Source organism: Acanthaster planci, linkage group LG16, assembly GCF_054643075.1.
Source record: "Acanthaster planci isolate LZ-2023a linkage group LG16, COTS_SCS, whole genome shotgun sequence".
Classification (NCBI taxonomy): domain Eukaryota; kingdom Metazoa; phylum Echinodermata; class Asteroidea; order Valvatida; family Acanthasteridae; genus Acanthaster; species Acanthaster planci.
The window spans coordinates 11,683,779-11,708,561 of NC_141792.1; the positions used below are offsets into that span (position 1 = coordinate 11,683,779).

General features: G+C 41.5%; 1 protein-coding gene across 5 annotated transcripts in view; it reads left to right on the forward strand.

Annotated features, from left to right (window-relative positions):
* The first annotated feature begins 220 nt into the window (after positions 1-220).
* LOC110979028 (uncharacterized) overlaps positions 221-24,783 on the forward strand; it is a 45,164-nt gene continuing 20,601 nt past the window's right edge. For 2 of the 5 annotated variants that reach the window (XM_022234475.2, XM_087147313.1), the window contains exons 1-6: positions 224-814; positions 12,835-13,086; positions 14,732-14,911; positions 21,519-21,674; positions 22,663-22,854; positions 23,308-23,414. In XM_022234475.2, the coding sequence (XP_022090167.2) occupies positions 12,874-13,086; positions 14,732-14,911; positions 21,519-21,674; positions 22,663-22,854; positions 23,308-23,414 (848 nt within the window). In that variant the 5' untranslated portion in view covers positions 224-814; positions 12,835-12,873. Of the gene's footprint in view, positions 815-12,834; positions 13,087-14,731; positions 14,912-21,518; positions 21,675-22,662; positions 22,855-23,307; positions 23,415-24,783 lie in introns of all 5 variants that reach the window. The other 3 variants (XM_087147316.1, XM_087147315.1, XM_087147317.1) reach the window with 3 other exon arrangements.

Genomic DNA, 24,783 nt, shown 5'->3' on the forward strand with positions numbered 1-24,783 from the left:
ACAGAGGGCGAGGGTTCACCTCGTTTTCTCCGAATGACGCAATCTTAAGTTAGAATTCGTATCTAGTTGGCATGAACAGGAAAAAGCCCTTTTTAGCTTGTTATAGTTGAGCTCTGAAGAAATATGACACTGCGTTCGATTTGGACACTTCCATATTTATTTGACAAGATAAAATCAGAGAAAACATGTTTTCCTTAGAGCTGCTCTTTAAAACAGAAAAAAACATGGACCAATCAATCAGAATAGCCCCCTCTAGCACGATGTACGACAATCTACAACGTCTCTTTCTGTCCTCCTCTGTCCCCCTTGGGATGCAATAGGAGCACATACTGTGATGCAGCGGAACCAGACTGAACTAGCCCAGCAACACGCCCGCGCATCCATCGCGCGCTCCACGCACGCGCCGCACAGCCAGCCGTACCGTACCGTACGCCTTCGCACTTCCGGTATTTTCGCCATCTTTTTGATCGATCGATCCCGCTTGAGGGAGGGAAAGCGATTGACTCACAAATTCCTTCCGTTTGGAGCGTTTCCGCAGAGTCATCCAGACCGCCAACGTCATCCTTGGATACCACTAGGATTTGGAGAATTTTTCCATGGGGTTCCTGTTGCCAGCGAGGATAAACTGAGGATAGTGGGGACAATTTGTCTGAGTTGACCCTCTGACGAAGACTTCACGGAGGTCAAAGTAAACAGCGTGACTGCCGGATATTTTACGCCGGTCAACAGGCCAGGCGCACCGGATCTTGAGTGGACACGCTACGCTATACGGACCAAGACAACCGCCTGACTTCTGAAAGAAAAGCATTTATAAGTAAGTGGGCTCTATACTATTCAAAAGTTGAAGGGCTAATCGGTATTTTGCGTCCAGTTTTTATTACTAGGCCTAAGTTAAGCCAGGCTAAGACAGGTAGGCCTAACTATCAGTAGGCCTAGTGACCGATTTTGATAGGCCTACTATCACATTCACAGTCGGTCACTGTGAATAGAGCCTAGGCCCATGTTGAATTTGAAAAAAAAGCCAGTTATGAATTTTAAACCGATCAAGTTTTGAAGACCAAAATTACGTATAACTATTTAAAGGAAGGATTACTATTAGGCCTTATCATTTTAGGCATGCTGAAAAAAATTGTAACCCTGGTAACATGGATGGTGGATAAAAAATATAAAGACATAGAATTTTTACATACTAGGATACATTCATGGCTTCCCCAGATATAATTGATGAAAGTGAAAGTTATTCCGATAACTGACATGGCTGATAAATTGTGGATGATAAACATCGCAGAACCGGATCATGGGCAGTTAGTCGTCTATCTTAACACATATTTGAGAATATTTACACCATGAAGATTTTTTTCCCTGTAAATTCCTAGTTGATGTGTCATGGATAAATAGTCAGTGAGCACGTAATCCACTTTTTTTCAAAATTAAATGACACAGACCTCGAAAATGTCTAGTTGCTTTGAAGACCTTGGAAAGAGTTCCATATATAGACAACACCAATTGATAACAAGTCTTAAAAAGTGAAATGTAACTTAGAAAATTCTGAACCATTTCCTTAGAAAACCTTTATTTCAGACAAGTCTCATAGGTTTGTGCACAGGGGCATCAAGTGTTGTCAGTGTATATGGAACTCTTTCCTAGACCTTAATGAGTATTATCAATTTGAGATTGACAAATCATCAGGGACGGCTGACTTGGGTTGTTGAGGGATGATGGTGAGGATGATGACGAAAAGCATCTTTTCAGTGAGCCAGAACTTTCATGGATTGCCTTATTAGGTTTTTCTTTTTGCTTTTTAATTGTTGGGAATAAAAAGAAGTAAAACTTCCCTTGAGTCCTCCGAGTATTGTTTGCAGCATACAATGTACATGTATGTATGCACTGTAAATTAATAACATTTGGTGATAACCGTAAGATATTTTGCTCCATTGGACTAGAACTTGTACACATTTGATGTCTGCAGAAGTATATACCGGTGTGATGTACATGTACATTGTCTGGAAGATGTGTATAGCATAGAGAAGGAACGGTTGAAGTAAGTCAAGATCTTGGGAGGGGAAGCGTCTGGCCCCCCCCCTGCAAGAAGGCAGTGGTCAACCCTACAGTGTAAATGGTTCTTCATTCCAAAATTCCATGACTCGGCCCGATGGGCCTTCCCAACCCCACCCCCAGACGCCCATCCCTAGGAGGTTATTAAGTCTTTTGTAGGGACTATTGAATTAAATTCTAATTGGATTGTACAGGTAGGAGGGACTCTTAATCCTCCCTTGAGGAAGGAGCCAGGTAAACAGGAGGACCTAATGATGCTGCGCTGTGGCAGATATTATTTGGAACATCTTAGTGCCTGTGTTTAGCAGGTGTTGATTTTTTTGTTGTGTAAATTACTAAATGTGACCCCTGTAACTGTTTACAGCTATGGTAATGACAGATACGGCTTCCAACAAAATCAAATTATCCAGTATATCTTAAATGTGTACTTGTTCTGCCTTGTTCTCGAGTGGGCGTGTTTGACATTTCATTGGTGTGTATTATTTCAAGCTGGTGCTCCAGTCTCCTTTTGACTAAAGAGGTTTATAAATAGATTCCAAAAATATCCAGCATGTGCTTTATTTTGCAGGTCTGGCAAATGTCATTGTGCACTGAAACATAAACAGTCTAGTACATGTAGGGGTACATGTACAGCACATTGGGAGGTGGTGCCATCCTGTTCAGAAAAAAAGTCATGTACATGTGTACTGGTAGTCAACTTTCTGTTTTAGATGCTGTGCTACTTACAAGTCCAATTCCTTTTAGCAGTGACTTCTCTTATGATTTTACAGAGGAATAAATCTTGCCTTACCGTGCCTTGCCTGCCCGTATAGAGGGATCCCAATTCGACGCTTTTAGCGTCGATCTGCGCACTTCCGCGTTTGAAAACGAGGCTGTATGTGTCAGCTTCAATTTTTAATACGATCAGAGGATTGAAAGTAAGGAGTCAAGACACAAAATACATAAAGGTATGTTAAATTCAGACTTTTCAGGCTGAAAAGTTTTGTGGAAGAGTCTTTCAGGATGACTTGACGCGTGGATGACTCCACATGTTAAATCAAAAGAAAAAATAACGACAATTGACCGCAAACTAACATACCTGCGATGGTCCTTTATCTTGTGCAGTGGGCGTGGTTTAAACTGAAGTGGTGTCACACTTTCGAACCGGATACTGCATGTACTGTGTCGACTCCGCGGGTGCACGCGACGAAGTTAAACACAGAGAGCCTCGGTTTCGATGCAGATATGCGCAGACGGCGCTAATGTGAAATCCCTCTATTGCCTTTCAGGTGCATGTAAAGAATGGTTAGGGCTAATCCTAACCATCCTCGGTCCTTCAAAATCCTCCGGGCGGTTTTGGAGAATTTCGGAGGACTGAGGGTGTGTCCTAGCCAAAAGGACCTAGGCAGTTGGGGTCAATGTCATGATAGAAGTGTTTCTGAAGGAAAACATTGTATTTGTATAGCGGAGATACTTGTCGATTCTGAATACATTAGTAGTAGGTACTGAATGTGATTCATGGTACGTGTATTTCGACAGCCTTGCTCGGCATTCTTGAGTGTGTGGCATTTGCAGTCAACTTGCGATTACTCAGCGTTTCAATCTATCTATCTGCAGAGCATGACCGATGTAAATACATTTTCTCTGTGAAATATGGTTTTATAATCAGACCGGAGATACCGTACATTGTATGATTGATAACTTGGGCTGTGCTGCCTTCTTTGTCTATCAACTGCCATAGCTCAGCATTATGTTAGACATCTCTGGTTGGAATCTCTCGTTGTTAATTCGTTTTGAATGTCTTAGGCCGTGTGCAAGTTACCCGGTACACAACGGGGAAGGGAAATCATAAAGGGAAATATATACTTCAAATTGAAACTTAAATTTCAGCGTTTCAGTTCCTCCTGAAGTGTGTTGGAGATCTTCATTATCTCACAACAAAACCTTCTTTATGCTTTTGAAAAAAAATGTTCTTTCTTCACAAGGGTTGTATCTTGCATTTTCTTGTGTGTACAAAACAGTGTTCCTCTGGAAAAATTTTTTTCTCTTCAATTTAAAATGTAACATCTGAATTTTTGTAAACAGATAAACCACAATCCCTTTGTATGGAAATACCCTGGTACATTCAGTTGTTGTATACTGACTTTATATTCCACTCATTTCATCTTTTTTTCCAGTTTGTGTCCATAGAGAAACCTTTACAAAATGTACATGTATATCAAAATCTTCAATATATTTACAGCGACCAGTGACTGCATGTCTGGTACAGCGAGGACCTCAAGCATTATCCTAATAGACTGGTTCTACCTGTACGTGTGGGTGGGGCGATGATTTCATTCAGATCCCATCATTAGGATGCTTCAACCAGTTCAAGTTTCCATGCAGTGGATGCTTTATCTTCTGAGAAAACACACCCAGGACGTCTGCACTATAAATTTCTGTGGGCACGTGAAAGGTTTAAGGTTCTGTTTATGGCAAGTTACATGTACGTGCACATGCAGGATTGCAGGTACGTGTGTCACGCAGTTGCATGACTGAACGTAGCTAAGAATTCAGCGCTGTTTGTACATGCACAGTGCAGTATTCAACTTTGCTCTACTGGATATAATAATATTATACTGGTACAGTCATATACAGCATGCAATAAGGATAATTTGCAGATTTTATCGTGTTTGCAAATGTACACATAAGGTCACCGATTATCTCTGGTAACCTTTGTGACATCTTTAAATTTGGTTCTTTCACTTTTCTTTTGGAAACTTCCTTTTGTCACGACAGATATACGGACATGAGTTATGTACTGGTACATGTATCCATATGGAATGTTTGTGAGTGCCGTGTTTTTGAAATTAATTTTTTTTTTAGACATGGCACTGTAGAAAATCTTATTTTTTTTAAGACGTGCATTGTTTGTGCTGGATTCCGGGACCAGTTTATGCCTTCCAATTGTATACATGCCATTATGTGGGATAGTCTTTAGATACACCTGTACATGTAATCATGAAAACTTGATAGCACTCTGTCTTGTCGGCATTGTTTACATTTAAGTAGGTTATCCTACATGCATTTGGAAGTGTGCCCCCTATTTCCCCATAGACCCTTTTCTCTGCATCCACACATTGAGAGAGGGTCTGGTTTCTCACCACCCAAAAGACCTGTGAGTGTGTGTTTGCATACATGGCCTAGGTACTGTACATGTACATGTCTAAGCGAATTAAATCAGTCTACGGTATGGAGGAGCTATTGACTTGCAAGGCTCCCTGTGATTACTTAATGACGTGCCAATTTATGAATGTTGAATCGGTCAACTTTTTTTTTTTATCAAAGGCCATCTCTTTCCTTCTCTAGTAAGCCTGGGAGAGTTGATAAGAACAACAACTGCAGGGGCTCCCAAAATGACATAATCTGCATACCAGATAAAGAAAAAAAAATGTTGCTGCTGCTCCTTTGTCTGTGGGCGATGGAGCTTGCTGGCAGGGCTGTGGCTGATGCAGGGCTGTGGCTGATGCAGGGCTGTGGCTGATGCAGGGCTGTGGCTGATGCAGGGCTGTGGCTGATGCCCACGACAACAGGAAGATATCAATTTCTTTTGTTTGAAGGACTAATGACTGAAAAGGCGACAGTTATAAAGTGCACTAGGGGTCAGGCTTTTGCTGAGCTCTGACAAGCAAAAGGCAAGTTTCAAAGGAATTAATGTCTTTCAAAATCTGAATGAAACAAAGGAAAATACATGCAGTTATATTTTCCTCCATGTAGAACGGAGCCTTTTTGAAAGTCTCCTAAAAGTAGACAGTATGTGCATGTACCGGTACATGCATGCTTTACTTTAGTTTAGATGCAATGGAACTTTGTGCAGCGATTTCATTTTTGAAAAAGAGTTGCAGGTACACGTACACTAGTATTTGACCACGGTGATTTGACTGAATAGCACTTGAAATTTGTTGTTGAGTAGACCATTTGGATTTTTATAATAGACTAAAAGTTTGATGTGTTTTCTTGAAATATATATCGGGACATCTCCAATTAACAACCCAATTTCTTCGTAGCTGAGAACTTTGTATGTTCATTTGTGCAGTTTCATGTAATGTACATACTCAACCATAGAGCAATGTTGATTTCAGAGGTCAAAGGTCACTTCGTAATATCAAGCACCACACTGAGGGTGGAATTGAATCAATTAAAATGATACTTCTTGGCCCGGCCTCTTGGGGCATCTGCTCCAGCAGCTTGGTTGCTTCTTCAAGGCGGCATGCTGGCACACATGCTCTCTGAGATGTTACGGGATAGTCCTCAAGAATTCAATTTCAGAGGCATGTTAACCCTTGGGTACCAGTTAAAATTACACAGAGCCTCAGAGGTGCTCTGTGAAAGTGTGAATATACTCATCATATGACACTTGCGCCACTTAACTTTCGCTGTCATCAACACATACATGTACTGTATCTGGACTACACTTTACATGTAACTGATTGTTTAATTCTCTCTTGATTACATACGTACATGTACGGTACCGGTACCAATACAAACATTTATGTGTTTATTTTTCACTGTTTTCCAAATTGATTGAAACCAAAACTTACACTTTTGTTTTTCGCCCTAATTATGCATGCATCACAAAAGCAAGTGAAAGGTTATCTCCCCGCTCATTCATCTTTGCCATTTGTTTGGTTTGTCTTCCTTCTTGCAAATTAAACTACAAAAGTGCACCCCAAGAGGAGTTGCGTGCGCACTGCCATCCAGAAACAAATCCCAGTCTGTACCGTCAACTCAATTCCAAATGATCGAGGTCGAACTGTGTGTTGACACAGTACAAGGAAATTGCTGTTGCTTTTATCTGAGGAATTATTGCAGGAGAGGAAATTGTTCATATTTGCGACCAGATTGGAGATATCCTGTATTCCTTTCCTTTGTAGAATGCTGGGGCAGTGTTAACCGTAATACATTCCCACATCCTTGTCGGAAAATGAAGGATACGTGCAGACCTACTTGCACAAGTAAGAGTGTTTTGCCACTTTGATCACAGTCAATTTGAGTTAACATGTAGGGCCTAACAGAAGTAGTACCCCCCCAAAAAAAATTGGTTCGGGGGGGGGAGAAGGAGCTTCATCCTAAAATCCCATCCCCTCAAACAATAAATCCTCCAAAGTTGGTCTTGAAAACTGTTTGCTCTGACAGAAAGCAGGATGACTGAGATCTTGAAACAATCGTCAGCAATGTCAATCTTTACATTACTTTAAAAAAGTTGGTTTCATTTTGCCATTCTTAAAGACTTGTTTTTGTCCTCTGAAGTAAAAAAAAAAAAATCTGAATACTTGTGGGTGGTCTTGGAGGTTAAACTTCTGATTCTCAATTACATGATGCCCCTTGTCTCTGCCTTAGAGCTCCTTATAAATACACTGTACTTAGACAGATGTTTAGATTTTTTGTCAATGGAATTGGACCTGCCCCAAACCACTGGAAAGCCACAGTTTTAGTAACACCTTGACATTCAAGTAATTCAGGCCTTGTACCCAAGTTCTCCTTGACAGGTCCCTATGCCTGAACCTCAGCATCTGCAGGTGCACTTGTAGATGTGCAAACATCCAGAGGAAAATGATTAGGGCCTCAGTTAATGTACCTACTTAGCCTTCTCTGGTATGATTTATTTCTCAGCGTTGGCTGTGAATGCCTTCCTGTCGCACTGTTGAGCATCCCGGTGAAAGGTCTGTCTAAATCATCCGGGCCCGGACAAACAGCCAATGACTGTTGTGTGCACGTTGTAGAAGCCCTGCCGCAAAGATGGGCGGTTTCAGAGACCAGCAAACTAAAAAAAATCACTTCTAACTTCTGCATTTTTTGTCATGTAAACAAGCACTTCAACCTCTCAAAAGCATAGATATGCTTCCTAAAGGGTCCCCCCACTCAATTTTTCATGGCAGTATACCGGTACATATTTCATAGGATTTGGAAACTTGAGTGAAAACTTAAGCAGATTAGATGCCCTTAAAAATGGCAGTGTGATAGCAATATTTTGAATATTTACTAGAACTCAAGTTATCAAACTCGGGGTTAGTGTTAAAAAAATTCACAGCTTCATTGGACAAACATGGAGGAATTACATGTAGAATTAAAACAGCTTGTATGGTGTGGTCTTCATCTGTTATTGCAAAGTAACCTGACACAATAAGTGTATAAATGCCGTTGAACCTGAAGGGTGCGATAAGGTGTGATTCAATTCAGTGTAAACAGAAAGTGATGATAGGATGCGTATGGAATGCGTGTTGGCTCTCCTCCCACCTATGTGACCTCCAGCTCTCTAATGCTGAACTTTGACCTACCCCAGTTTGTAGGGGCGGCAAAACGGTATGTTGTTTTGGGAGAGGAGTGTGCTGCACTGGTCCTCACTTTTGGTAATGCTTGCCCTGTATTTGGACTGAGCGATTGCTGTGTTTGTAAATGCAAGAGATTATTGTTGTGGGTGAGTCTGGGAAACGGTGGTTTTTGTTTATTTCAACATGCCAGATATGTGTACATGTACCCTGTTGACCTTGAAATACTTGATCATTTCAACCAGAGAGCTACCAGATAGTTATTAAGTTAACTTATTAGCAATCCGGCAGGGGGGCTTTTTGTTTTTGTTTTTGGTCATTTTATTGTACTGACCTGCAAACTAAGAAATGAAATGAAACCAAATTATTCCTGGTGCACGATCGTACGCACTGGCCTACCAGTACATAGAGAGAACTGAAAGTAGTTGTTGAAAGTTAAAAAAAAATTTCTGGAGAAAGAGGTGTACTTATCTTTACAAACATGTTATATGTACCAGCAGCATGACTACACTCATGCTGTGCAGATGTGCATGTACATGTAGGTGGATCTATGGCACAGTGAATTTATCCCAGATGTGGCTCGCTTGAGATGGAGACCCCACCCATGTGTACCTGTACATGTATGTACATTTACTCCCTCAGTCTGATCCATGTACGTAGCCAGCAGCGATCCCATTTAGCATGCACTTTGTCAATGTCAGACTGTGGTGAATTATCTTGCTGCCTGAGTACAGTAGCATCTGTGTCCAATAGGCCACCGGTGGGACTCCAGGAGGGTGGTTGGGGCAAAAGGGAGCTGTGCTGTGACCAAAAAACATCCATGGTACGTGTACCCTTGTGGCTGTTACCAGGACATCAGCAGTCCCTTTAAAACTCCCAGGCATAAAAGATCAACACTTGACAGGTCTGTGAAATACTGACATCAATTCCTTCTTGCCAGCCAAGCGTAAGTAATCTCCCCACTGTTAGAAACAGCAGACTTGTCCCGCTTCCTAAATCACAAAGATAAAGAGATTGGGTTTTCACTTTTTTTCCGTTCTTTGATGTTGGAGCACTCCAGCAGAGGATGCAATGTTCCCCTTGAGATCATCCACAAACAAGGAGTGAATTAGACTGTTTGGATAGAAAATCTTTAGTGGGGAACCCCCCAGGCTTGTGGGTAATTTTTCTTGTTGAAGCGACTGAGGTTCAAGGTGAGGGAATTGGATCTTGGCAGACGCTAGGCAATGCTTTGCAGTGTCCCCAAGCTAAACAGATGCTGCTTGGATTTTGGGGCATTAAATTTGGGCCGCAATTTACCCATCAGAAGGCAAGTGCGTGGGAAAATGACATGTCTTCTAGGTGCTTTTGAGACCCTTGGGAGGCCATTGTCATATTCGGGGTGGTCATGTGCCATCTTGAGGGCCAGGCTGGAAGCTGTTGTTGAAATGTGGTGAGCTTGACACAGTGTGCCGGGATTACGTGTAGATGGAGAAGGGAAATGTTGCCGGTGGGTTTGCCTGGGATGAAATCTGAATTGACATCTACTGATACATGTATAGGGTGTGTCTTTACATAACTGATGTTCTTAAAAGAAAAAAAGAGGGACTGTGCGTATCATACATGGGTGTAGGCCTACCGCATTTGGGATGGTGCCACTTGTCACTTCATACATACATGTATATGGATGCACAGCACAGGTACGGTACATGTACCACACCAGTACACGACAGAATACAGACTTACCAGTAAGCTACATGTACATTCAACCAGGGTTCAATTAATAGATTGGCCGTGTGTGTACGTGCTTTTGTTCGTAAAATGTACAGTAGGTAGACTACCGCTTAAATAGACTTGTAAAAGGTTTACAGTGTACATGAAAATGTTAGCTTATTCAAATTGCATTGTATCCATTTGTGTTCCTTCCTTACGGTATGTCGGGAGAGACCAAAAAAATGAGAACACACTTGTGCCGGTACCATGAAAACATGCACGTTTGTTCTGTGAGACGATTGTTATATATATGGTCATACATTCCACGGCTTGGTACATGTACACGTAATTCCTATTTTTCCTAACAAATGCTGGCAAAGTTCACGGTGAGTGACCTTTGTGTGTTGACCTATGCTTAATACTGTGCTGTCATAACATAGATGTCAATTTGTACTGTGCAGAACACACATGCACATGTACAAACTGGTTTACAGTATGTACCATGCTTATGTACAGACTGTGTACGTGATATTCATGCAGTCAGTGTGATATTTGGGGAGTTACATGTTTACTCAGTCTTGGTAATGGATTTACCCTGGGCTGGTTGTTGAGGTCTACTGCCAGATTCATTTCTCCTGTCAGTTCTGGATTATAAGATCTCACTGTGGACTTGTACCAGTAGAATGTTTCTGGGGTTTGCTTTTAGGGAGGGAATTTTACCCGAGGTCGTGGATGTGGTTTGAACATGTTGGAAGGGTTCCCTTATGGGGGGGAGGGGGAATTGGCCACTGGGTTATCAGTAGCCTGATTTAGATTTGAAGAGTTTAGTCTTAATCAGTGTTCAAACTGCAAATTGCGATAAGCCAGTGCCTGCCTACATTTACTAGCACTTGTTTACATTTTGTGTGGTACTGATAATGACCATGTGTGGGATATTTGCAGGGAGTTGGTGTGGTTTAGCTGGACTTTAGTAAAATAATCTTTGTTTTCCATTTGACAGCGACAAAAATCATACACAGGGCATGTGGCTCGATCCTTCCTGGTATTTTCAACTGGCCAGCATGAAGTGACATTGGTTACAAGTACATGTATGTACTGTACATGTAAAGTACATGTACATGTGTACCTGTACCCATGTGTACATACCGGTACCCGCACATGTAGTGTACATGAAGGGCTGGATACCAGTAGATTGTCAGGTAGTTAAACTGTCTAATCGGAATATAGTCTATATGAACCAGAGTTCTCAACATGTACACCTGTAGGCCCTCGTACAGAGGCCTACATGTGCTGTATCAATTGTTATCAGCTAAACAAAATCCACACAATTAGGGCAGCTTGTAACACAGAAGCTGTGTCATTAGTTGAATGAAAAAAAATGCTTACTGCCAACCTGACCTTCAAGCTGTTTATTGTTATTCTTTGAAAGTATTATTTGGCAATGGATATTGGAATCTTTAAGAGTTGGCACAAATCAATGAAAGAGTGTTTTCTTTTGCTGGCCGGCACACAATGGGGAGCTCTTGAGAGTGCTTAGTTAGTTGCAATGTCTGGCTTTATTAAATAGGTAACAGACAATTTACAAGGGGGGCCTTGTAGAGCTTGCCCTGCCATACCCCCTGATATGCACCCTGGAGGGGGGAGACAAAATTACCATTAGTCTAAACATTCCCCAGGGGAAGGTGTTGGGTCCAGACACCTCTTTTGACATCTGAGTTCCTGGACAAATGACCTCCTTTGAAAAAAATTGTGAAAATGGGACAGAGGGTTTGAAATTGTAGAGTTGGCTGGTGAATTGGAAATGATTGCCCTGTGTTTTTTTTTTATTGCCGTAGCCTTTCAGCTTTGTAGGCCAACTCAACAGACTATGATGAGCAAAGGTAAAACCAACTGAAAATTGTTTAGGGAAAAGAAGCATACCAGTACATGTACATACATGTACTGGGTTTTTAGACATTGGTGTGATCTACTGTACATGTCATTTAGCCTGAAGATTCTGGACGAAATCTGATTTGTACTGGTATTTACTAGGCATAAAGTTGAATGTGGAACGTGCACATTTTCTGTGATATACATGTACATGTATGCTGTTTCTCAACTGGCTTGAGGACCAAGGATCTGACATTTCCATCAACCTAAAAACCCCAAGGGGTGTAGTAAAAAACAGTCCTTATAAATTGAACAGCCTTGTAGCTTAGGATGGGGAAAAAAGCAAAGAGCCTGTGTACGTCAGTGTAACATTTTTGTATAAAAAGAAGTTTGTGTATTATGATTCACATGTACATGTATACCTGACAAGATAAGATGGTGCATAGAAATGCATGAAGCAGAACTATTCGACTCAGTTTTTTTGGTCATTGTTTTAGGATTGGCATCCTTGTATCCTAACTTGGTCATGATAGTTAACCCAACAGTCTTGATTATCTCGAAAGTCTTAAGCTGCTTTAACACAAAAAAATTTTCTTAAACGAAAGGAAATCTTGCTCGATAAATCAGGTAACCAGCCAAACCTCCATGTGACGTATAGGCCCTATTGTTTTGGGATGGTCTTTAGCCGTCTTTTGGTTAGCGTGACAATCAGGCGGGTAACCTTTCTTTTTGTAAGGAATTTTTTTTCACGCTTAAGAAACTTTTGTGCTTAAGCTGCTGTATGAAATTAGCCCCAGGCCTGAAGCCAAGGCCATATTTGGAGATGGCCCTACTTAACCACATTGCCAAGAAAAAGCAGGGCAAATTCCACTTTTTTCATCTTGTTTAGTACCTAATGTGAGTCATCTTTGTGTTTCTCTCTTAAATCCAGCAGGTCTTGAGTGGCTGACATGCTAAGGGTTCCCCCACCATGCCTTACGAAGGCACCCTCTATGAGTTCCTGAGCGAAGTGGGCCTGCAGCAGTACCACCAGGACTTTGTCAGCAAGCTCGGGGTGACCGCCATCGATCACCTCGCCTACGTCCAGACCGACGATGTGCTGCAGCTGGGCATGACTCAGCCCGAGTGGCGGCGGCTACGGGCGTCCATGAAGAAAGTTAAGAAGGGCAAATTCAAGCCTGGGGTGAGTGCTTGGGGATACAGTGGGCATGGCAAGTTGTTGGTTGGCAGCCATCTTGGCCTGACTTAAATGCACATTGCTAAATGTAGCCTTTGGTACATGCATGCCTGGGCTTTTTGCTTCATCTCTAGATCTTCAATTTTATTTCAGAGTCATTTTCCAAAGTTTATTGTGCAAAATGTACCAGTGCTTCAAGCTTTTGCCACTGAGTGAAACAGAACGTCATCAATCTGTCGGCAGTCTAACAAGGGACTAAGTTCAAAACTTAAAAGCCAGAATCCGAGGCTTCAGATAAGACCAAGGTTTAGGAAACAGTCTTTGTCTTGAAAACCCAAGATGTGAAAATTTGTTTTCATTGTGTTTGTGGGTTTTTTTTTTGGGGGGGGAAATCCTTTTCTGGGGTATTCCCCTCCCCTTCTTGAAACTCTTTGACACTTCCTCCTTCCTTGTCTTCTCTCACTTCCGTTGTCTGCTTGGTTTTAGCAAGGATTCAGTGAGTGCTGCAAGTAGTTGATCACTGGTAAGATAACTGGGTTGCAGAGAAAGTTGCACTGTCAGTTTCAAGTCCTGAAAAGGCCCTCGTAGACAGTGTCTGATGGCCATGTGACTTCTGAAAAGGTTGTCTGGTCAGTCGTATAGCTGCTGTACAGTCCAATTTTCTGGGCTAGATAGTACTTAAGTTTACATGTACATGTATGTACATCGTTTTTTTTTTCTATAACACATCTGGTGTCAGATGTCAACAGTTTTTGAAAAAAAAGCAGTGGTAACATTCTACATGTCATGTTGGGCAGTTCTTCCAATTACAGATGTGCCGAGGTATAGACATGTTGCAAAGTTATACCTATTGCAGAAAGTTTGCTCAATAAAAGTCAAGTTCAGTATGAACACGAAGGTCTAACGATTCTTGATGGCTCTACATGTAGCTTTAAAGTTCATTTGGGAAAATGAACTTTAAACTTGGAAAAATCGGCTGGTAGGTACACCTCCAGAAAGAAAAACAAACAGCCCCTTATTGCAAAGTGTTCCCTGAGAGTTCACAGGGGACAAAGTGAGCACCCCATTTGCTAGATTTAGGATTTGGTGTGATGGGGGGGGGAGGGAGAGTGATTTGACCTTGTCTTCTATTGGATAATGGGAATAACCTATCCCAGTTAATAACATCATTGCCTTGGGGCAGGAACCAGATTGATGTGGTTAGGTGGCATCTGTGAGTCATCCAGTTCCCACAAATTTTAAAGGAGCCCTTATGGTTTTGCTGTTTGCGGAACTCTGAAATTCGTGTTTGCTGCAGAACATAACATCCTGCATTGTTCCTGGAACTGTTGTGGTATAAATTATGCACCATTTGAGAACCGCACAAAGTCCCATCTACTTTGCTGTAATATTACCAAGTGACTGCATTTTTTTTGTTGTGATCCTACTGGTAATGCTGGGTAGCCTGAGGTTCCCATTCACTTGTTTTTCATTCTGTAAATCAACAGACTGCCTGAACTACGGTATCAATGGTGAGCTATATTTATGTCCAACTAAAGTCAGAAGAGTATACCTTAATTAATTTAGCCCCACCCTAAATCTGTGTCTGCTACAGAATTTGGTGAAATACTGTGAGCCAAAGCATGCAAAGGGGGTTTTCCTTTGATTTCAGAAGAATGCCAAGGTATCCAAGACCAAACCCACCATCGTCAGGGTGCCCTCGCAGACGAGCTCACCCTCAGGGGGTCACATCATCCCGGCCTCAGCTATCAACATCCTGGACCGGGAACTGGGCAGAGGGGAGTTTGGCAAGGTGATGCAGGGGATATGGACTGACAAAGATGGCCAGAAGGTAAGGCTTGGTACAAATGACTTGGCTATGGGTCAGAATGACATGTGTTTATGGGTGCTGCAGCAAGCCGCTGGCTGACGGATTCCACAGGTACCAGTACTTGTGTATAATCCAGATATTGCCAAGTAAAAATACAAACATAAACATAAGAATGTCAAACTTTGTTTAGCCCGGAGAAAAGTGGATGTTTTTGAAATTTGATGCGCATGGCCAGAAAGACAGGACAAGTAATCACAGAGAGTGGTGTTGTCTCCACATTGCGCTAATTTGGGTAAATCTTAGTCTTTGTTCAGCAAAAGGATTTCGTCCTTAGGATAGGTTCACTTACCACTGAAACAAAGACTACTATTTGTTCCTGCAAATCTCAAGCACACTTCCTTGTTTGCCATCAGACGTGAAGTCACTTGTGCAAATGAAGCATTGAATATACTGGTACAGTTTCATTTTCTGTGTTTTTGAAAGAGCTCAAGCTTTTTTTTTTCCCAGAAAAATGATGGAATGAAGGTTTATGTTACTACGGCCTACAGGGGTGTGAGTGGCCATTTCAAATTAAAGCTGAAAACAGCTAAGAAAAGCTGAAATGTAAAAATTTCCCGTTCTTTTGTACAGATCAGGTAGGCCTATTTGAAAAAAGCTGCAATTCAGGGTCAACATCTAAAAAAAAGCTGAAATCAGCTAAAAAGCTGAATTCTCACACCTCCGCTACTAGTACCGGTATTGCTACAAATGTTGAGTTTTCTTTCTACCGTTACTTTCAGCAGCCAAGACTAGGGAAATAAAATGTTTTGTTGCCCCCATTGAACATTGGAGAAGGGTGTGAACTTTCGAAGGATTTTGATGTGTGGATTTATTCAGTGAGGGAAGTTTTCTTTTTTGCCGATGTAGTTTTTTTTTTGGTCAGTTGAACAAGAAAGAAAAAGCAATCTCAAACAACACAGTGATTAATGAAGCATACGTAAATATCCTGAGTACATGCACTGGTAATGGACCTTTCCCATGAAAAGGCAGGCGCATTACTACCACTAGTTGGCAAAGTTGCTTAAATCTATAATGTAACGATACAAATTCTTATGTGCACGCCACTATCGCCATTTCTGTACTTGTATAGTTCGACATGAGTGCCAAACTTAAAGACAAGGAATTGTTACTTTCTAACCTCAGGACACTGAAAACTTCACTTCGTTTCGAGAAAAGCGTGCTCAAGTATCGGACAAAGGCTGTAATATGGTTTTGATTGACCGTCAACGCTCCAGGTTATGGTTACTAGCAGCTCGCCTACACTGCCGACAGCGTTGACGGCCGCGCTTGCCAACCAGTGGTAGTAGCGTGCATGCACCCGTCTAATTTGCATATTTCATGAGAAAGGTCCATTGTTTCAGCTCCAGCAGGGACAAGTTCCAGTCCAAGCTCTTAATTGGTAAAGGCTACGTACATGTGCATGATCTGTGTCTCCTGAGCTTAAAAATCCAAATCCACAAAATGCCAAGCACATGTACAATGTATGCCATATCATCTTACCATTCCATAGAGAGTGTGTGTGTGTGTGGCCAGTTAAAGAGAAACTTAGGGCCTGCCAAGCCTGGGTATGGGCCCCAGAGGGATTTGTCAGGATGAAATTTCAGTATCTTTAATATCTCAAGCACACAATGAAGTAATTGTTTAGTTTAATGGTTTCTGGGCTGCAGGCTGTGGTCAGGAGGTTTACATGTACATGTATACATTGGATGTATACATTGGATGTTTGTACCGTGTGACACAGGTAGAAGAATTCCCCCAAAGTCTTTGAAAATATAATGAACGTGAAATCATACGAAAATTCCAGGGTAGATTAGTGAGAGTTTCTCATATCATAAACATTTGTCTCCTTTTTATTTAAAAGTTTATTGTACTAGCAACACAAGTGAAAAAGGAGTCATCTTTTGATATCTGTAAAATGAAGTGCGTGCTTGTAGAAAAATGAAGCTCTCCTCGTCTGTCAGCCCATTATCTTGAGTACCGCCAAAGTGAGAGATACAGGCGTGCCAAAGCCATTAAACGGTTCGTGTAAATCTTGCCACATCCTGTCTGCGTGAGACCATCTTCAATTCCCTACTCACATGCATGCCTCGGTAGACTCACTCCAAGAATATGCCAAATATTACTAATGTATTGGACATTCATACAGACTGAGATACTATTCAGAAGTACCATATTTGTCCTGATGCCAAGAGTAACCGTATGTTTCTTTCAACATTGACTCAGTGTCTGTTTCTGTGAAGTTTTTTCTCACATTCTCAAGGGATAAAACACTGGAAACCAAATTGTGACCCTGTATGTCATGAAGTCCTTAGCATTTTCCCTGACTGATTGAAAACAAATTTTGCTTTCTTGGAAAGCTTCATCGATCTGCCAGAATTCAAACTCTCGCTGCTCTCAGAATGAACAGAAACTAAGGAACTGAAAGTAAAACGGCAAGAAATTAGTGAGGGAAACAAGACAACCGTTTCAGCCAACTTTTGTTCGTACTATTCACGCATATGTACATGTACCTACATAACTGTACATGTGCATGTAGGGCTGACCTTATGTGTTCCTCATTGGTTTTGTTTGGGCTTTGTCAGTAACAACCTAAGCTTGGGCAATGCCGGCCTATGGGGTAAATTCAGACTTGCATGTACATGTACATGTACAGTACATGTATCATACGTACGTGTGAGATTAGAGCACATATCCACCAGTAGTTGTGGAGGCACAAGTCAGTGGCCATACATGTAACATCTTTGTTTTTGTTCTTTGCAACTGACGAGGATTTCCATGGTTTGTTGGCTTTTGGCTTGACTCACCCACATGGAATTTATCCAATTACTCCTCTGTTGTTCATGTCCTTGACACATAATTGTAATTTGGAGTGCTTTAAAGGAGCTGTTCCATAGTTCATTTTTTTCGAGATGAACTCTTCATTTATTTGTGTTGATTGTAAACTTGAGAACGATTACAAGTGTCTTTCATTCTGTTTGATGAAAGATATACACGTACATCAGGGGAAATAATAAAAAAAACCTGTGGATGTACGGGGTACTGTATCATTATGAACCTGGATTTTAGGATCTTCATTAATTGGGAAGAGAAAGGAGTTGGGCCTGTGTAATGTATGGACTCAGGTTCACCATACACGTACATTTTTCTGGACTCATGTAGTGTACGTGTTGTACTGTACGTGTCGTACGTGTACATGTATGTGAATTAATTATGCTTCTCAGACATTTACTAGGGTATGGGAGGTTATCTCCTTCCCTTCCCCGTAAGATTGAAGTTGACAGATCATTTTTGATAACTTCATTATCCAGTGCCCTCGAACGGGGAGGAAATTTAATTTGAAAGGAATGAGTCCTCTGTTTGGGTCATTATTGAGCGGTGGCCCCTTTTCGGCTCAGTTCTTTTCCCAGTATTTGTGGTTAAGAGCAGTTTGAACCGTTTGTCACTTTGTATTTTGATATGGGCAGACAGGCATGACTTTTCGTAAATGAAGGCACGTTGTTGATTTTCTCCTCCCCCCCATGCCGTGAATGAAGTGCTTGAATGCCCGTTACTTTCCTGCATTAGTTGGCCAGAAATTCATTCAGCGATTTGCCAGTAATCGCCACCTGCGTCGTGACTGATGTCTCAATAATGAACAAGGTGTGCACCCCTCTTTGTGTCGGGATCAAACCACAAATGAGCCAATCTAAAAATCGAGAGCTTTAAAGAGACTGTGAACTGAGAAAACTGCCCGGGAGTTGGAACTGCTGGCTAAAAGGCTAAAACGTGCCTGAATTGGTCAAGCTTAAGTTTAAAGTTTGGCAGTGACATAAAGGGAATAGGCTGGGTGTCAAGTTCAGGGATTTAGTAAGGGGGAGCTCAAATTTGTAAAATTCCTTCAGAAGTACCAGTAAGTACATGTAAGTTACATGTAAAGTTCTTAAGCATATACCTTTACATGTAACTTATCAGCAAAACCTGCATCTGAAGATGTCTAAATATGAACAAAAAAGAAAAAAAGAAAACAAGTCAACACATGGCTAGTTGAAGATGTAAAAAGGATCTGCCTGAGAAAACCCCCAAAACTGGAAAATCTCATAGACTACGGGGAAGAAGATACTGGAGAGACAGTTTCTTTAAACACGCCCATAAATTGTTTCCACGGTTGAGCGACCACACATGTGTACAGAAGGCATGAATAGATGTACCCTCCTGTGCTCTTTTGAGCTCGCATTGCAAAGATGACAAACCTAACCTTTTTTCATGCGCGCTCTTTTTTTTGTCGTCCGGATTTATTATGAAGCATTGCGTGCCTAAAAACCTCTGGCATGTTGGTTCTATTCAGATGGGTATTTACACTCACACGGTGAGTGCTTCTCATCAACGAATGCTGAAACCCTGCTCGCCGAGCCAAACAATTGAGAAAAGACGACCCCACTAGTGTTGTAGCCTGTATGTACATGTATGTTTATGATGATGTTCTTGTGTAGTGGCACCTGTCAACCTGTGAAAAACAAGCTTTCTGCAGTAGAAAAAAAACCCCCACCATTTTTCGTGGTGAAAAAGGGACCACAGGAGAGCTGGAGAGACATTGTGTATGCCTGCTCTTGACTGCAGTACAGAGGGAACATGTACCGTGTACCAGTACTGTACATGTACGTGGCATTCACACATCATTTTTGTTGGCCATTGCAATGGAAGCAGTATTTTTAGTTGAAGATTACTTACGTAGTCCATTCCAAAAGCCATAGACACCTGTCCCTGTTTATGTCACTGTGACTACTGCAGTGATAACAAATGACTACCGTGACTGCCCACTAAAGTCGTGGAAATCCATGCCCGGTTTTAGCTGTGTTACAATGGAACCATGTCTACATGTACAATCTTGTAGACTGGCTTTGCTTTTTTATACTTGTAGAACTGGTTCAGTAGCCACCGTTGGGCCTTACTGTACATGTACCTAAATTTTGACCAGTTTTTATCGTAAACACTTTGCCTTTTTCCTTCTGCACGTGGAGTTCCATACCCAGATTATGCAGAAGTTAGAGACATGTTGTTTCAAGGAATTCAGAGTGGCCTTCATTTCTACACAGACCATGTTCATTCATGCCAATGGCTATAATGCCTCATTTTTGGTTGCACTGTAAACCAACAATATTATTTATTTACCGGTACTTGGACATGTTGGTAGAGGAAGATCCGAGGGAAAATGGTTTTCAGACCTTGGAGAAAGGCATCCATTTGTTTTCTTTTTTTTTTGTCCAGGGTTCAAGGAAATATTCCCTTCTGGTGCATGTACCACTACCGTACATGCAAATTCTATCACCCTGCTTTAAGATTGTAAGGGTTACGTAACACTTGACTTCCATAAGCAAACACACCTGAACCAGCTGCAGGTATCAATTACATGTTTTCAAAAATACTGGTACTGTACATGTACATTTACTTATGCATTTTGTTTGTTTAATTGGTGAATTGCTTGTTATTTTGTCGAACCCTTTGTCATATTTTAACTGCTGTTGTAATAATGTACATGTACAAAGTGCCTTGAAGTTCTGTACTTTTTGCATATGCATGCATTAATGTATATGTAATATGCTGCATGTACATGTATAAATAAAATTTCCAAAATAATAATAAAAAAGCTTCAGTAAGCCGGTAGATCTTCTGGTTGCACGCTGCTGATCACCATTCCAGAGGAGCGAGTTTGAAAAACAGCAACCTTGAGTTGAATTGAGACTTTTTTTCAGTGATTAGTACAGGTGTATTGAACACAAAGTTTTCAAAGGCTCTAAGTTTTTGATGGTTTGAAAGGAGTCCTTTGAGTTTGTTGTGTCGTCCGTTGAGAAAACGTTGGCGATTTTGTTGAATTGTGTGCTGTGAGAGTTCATCCGGCTTTGGCATTTCCCAGAATAGCCCGAGTGCCTGCAGGAAAAATTCAGTATCTGTGTATGGGGGCCATCAGGGCAGTGTACTTTTTTGAGAATTGACTTTTTCCCAAATCTTTATATAGTATGTGTGGCTGGAGTAAAAGGATTTGCTTGATTTACCTGTAAATGTCTCAAGAGAGTATGATTCCTGGCAAGCACATTATAAGATTGCTTAGATATGTTAAAATTGTTACACTGTTTTTGGAGATCTTATTTTTAAACTTCTATTTGGATATTTCCTACAAAGTACGTGTACCTTAAATGAATTTTCTCTTTTCTTTCATGATTCATCAAATTTCGAAATAGGTTCTTCCTTTGACATTACAAAATTCAGAGGCACCATTATGTGTCCAGTGTCCAGTGTTGAATACGTGTACACGCACATAATCTTGTACATGTCAAAGCCTGTTTGTAAAAGGAACATTGCACCAAAGGTTGTAATAATGAGGGTAACTTCAAAGTGTTATTGTCCTTGGTTGACGAAGTTGAGTTTTCTTCACATTCCTTTCATTTAGCTTTCCTGTGACATTCTCTGTGGTTGTAAATTGAAATTAAAAGATTTCACATTTTAACGTTAAATGATATTTGCCGACAAGGGCTATTATAGTCACTACCCCTCTCTTCCCACTCACCTAATCACGTCGACTCATCTCGTTTCCATCTCCTCATCTCGTCTGCAGATTCAAGTAGCAGTCAAGTGCCTGAGCCCGGAGAAGCTGTCAGCTGACAAAGCGCAAGACTTTGTCAAGGAGGCAGCCATCATGTACTCGCTGAATCACGACAATCTGGTCAAGCTGTTTGGAGTGGTTCTGGACGTGGATACATCGTTGATGCTGGTGAGTTGAAAGGAGGATGCTGGAAGGAAGGAGAAAAAGGGAAATAAATCTTTTTTAAGTGCAAACCACTTTATTGGTACCAGTAAGATTTACCGACGATAGGAGCAGAAGGGAAAGGGGGTAGTTACCGGTAGGTGCTGCTGCCTGTTTGCACTGCAACCAGGACAGAATACAGGCAGTTCACAGTAGTGCGCCTCCAAGAATTTATAACACCTTAACCAGTCACAGTGCATGAAATCCGTAGGTGCTGCTGCCTGTTTGCATTGCAACCAGGACAGAATACAGGCAGTTCACAAAAGTGCGCCTCCAATTCCTTGACCAGTCACAGCTGCTTGAAATCTGTCGAACCGGTTGTGCTCTTAGAATGGGTCGCAATATTTCAAGCATTGTGATTGGTCAACACCTTCAAACTCTTGGAGGCAAACTGTTGTGAATTGACTGTATTCCATGGAGCTGCTAAGGTAAGCTCAGTGCCCACTTTCCATGGTAATTGTTTACAAAATTTGTCCAGGGTACCATGTGAAATGGACCAATGGATGACAAATAGTCGTCATTTAAGTTTTTCGGAAGTAGAGAATCATGCACAGCAGTCTAATGCACCAAGCAAAAAAAAACTGAGCGGCAGTCGACATAAAGATTCATACCGTGACTTTTTGCTGGTAGACAAGGTAATTCTGTATTCAGAAAAATTCCTGAGCTAAGGAACCCGATCAAATAAAGCCGTAGCCATTTACACATGATAGATACTGTAAGCAGCTCCTGTACTTGGCACAGAAGCAGCATGTGATGAGGTCAGATCGTTTTTGAGCCTCAGTTTGGAAACACACCATTTGTGGTCACTGGGGTCAATTTCAAACAACTTCTAAGAAAAGAATTTGTTTGCTGAGCAGAAAGGGGTAACATGCTGATCATTTATGTCATGGTCATTCTGTCCTAACGTGCTGGGCATTTTAGTTTTGCATTGATTACCCTCTGCCCCCTCCGACAGGTGACGGAGTTTGCTGCCCTACGATCCCTCCTGGAGAACATCAAGCAGCCCACTCTACGCCCCTCCTTCCCCATCACCCTCCTGCTGGAGTTCGCCGGGCAGATCGCCGACGCCATGAGGTACCTCCACCTGTCCAACATCATCCATCGAGACCTAGCCACCAGGAACATCTTGCTGTTCGTGGATGATGATGTGAGTCCCCACCAATATCAATGCTGTGTTCTTAAGTTAAGAATCCACATCAGCCTATGCTTTGAACCGAACATTCAGTGTCCTTTAGTACAGTAGACCAGGTGGGGCCAATTCATAGAGTACAAAGTTTGCTTAAGCGTAAAAACACCTTGCTTAAAAAAAACAAAGGTTACCAGCTTAAAATTTAAGTGATTGTCATGCTAACCAAAAGACAGGGGAATACCATTCCACAACAATATACGTCACATGGAGTATTGGCTGGTAACCTGATTTATCAAGTAAGGATTTTTTCCATGTTTAAGCAAATTTTGTGCTTAAGCAGCTCTACGAAATTGGCAGTCCCTCCAGCCTTGTTATTAACTTGCTCAGAAGGATGGCACAGTACGCTTTTATTAAGAATGACATTTTTAACTACAAATCCTTATTTGTTTGTTTCTTGGATTGATCTTTCAGGGTACTAAGAAAGTCAAGATCAGTGACTTTGGGCTGTCTCGGAGGTTGATCCTTGGGGAGAACTACCGCAGCGAGATGAGACCCAACCTGAAGCTGCCACTAGCTTGGTGAGATCGAGAACCATTGTCAGAGTTTTTGGTCAGTTATTTTGAAATAGCAGTCTTAGCTGAATTGAGGGGAGCAAAATTTGGGAAAGCAGTAATTCAAAAGTGTATGGCTGGATGTCATGATGAGGAATCTACATTTTCCACGTAAAATGGAGATTGCAAGGTCAAAAACATTAGTAGAATTCAGTGTACCTCAAATTTGTTTGTTTGATCGTGGTCAACCTCACTTCTAAGAGTGGTTAACATGTGAAGTTGTGAACATTGTTAGTGTTTATTTGTTTAGCGGTTTCAAGCTTGTGTAGTCAGATGCTGCGTGCAAGGCTATCTGAGTGATGTTGTACATGTATTTAGAATTTTCTTTTATGTTCACCGTGACTCCATTCACTACAGTGAGTCATAAATGAATGGCGCACTGTTTGACTGTGTTTTCACTCGCCCACTTGCCTGCTCGTGTGTGCTGTTTCGGAACAAGGTTTTCCTGATGTTACCCAGGCCACGTTCAGTCATTGATCAGTTATCAGCCTCTTGTAAATTTTTTGTGGTACCCTTCTGTCCTTGTTGCGGGGGGGGGCAAACTCAACCAGTGGTGGACTAATTGGTCATTGATCAAACTTACACATGTAACCATGCTCCCCCCCCCCAAAAAAAAAAGAGAGAAAAAACAAAACTGAGGTACTGAGGCAGAAGCTTGGCCCCTGGGAAAATTTTCATCTGCTAAGCTGTGGGACCCACGGTCACGGAAAATCCGGAAAAAAATCCGGGAAAAAAGATGCCCAGGAATGCCATAGAAAAGTCATGCCTAACTGGAAAAACACAGTGTTCTGAAATCCTGTTAGAGGAAAAAATCAAGGAAATCAAAGATCATGCACGGGTTATATTAGATGGGCCTCTTTTAATGTGTTAAAGGAAAAATGATACATTTTCTGGCTATCCTTGACAATCTGTAGGAGTGGCTATGAAAATCTTCCATTTCATGGTACCCAACAACGTTTCTTGGCAAAATGGGATTAAATGTCATGGAAATTGTCATACCGGTATTTTTAATTCTTGAAAGTCTTGGAAAGGTTGTGGAATTTGGTTTTCAGATATCTGTGAAAACTCTGTGCTTGACACAAAATATTAGGTCAGAAAAAAACAGGTTACTGGTCAAAATTCCGGTTTTTGTTTGCTTGTCATATATGCAGGCCATGTCTGAATTACTTGGATGTGACCTGAAATTAGGCATGAGTCTATAGTCCTGACCTCAGCTAGTTCCCATAGAGTCGGGTGTAATTTTAAGCAGCAGCCAAGTGATTCGGACGTGGCCTGAGCAGTGTTTCTGCTTAGTCAGTCCAGGAAATTTAGCCGAGATATCATCCTGCCTCTCTCA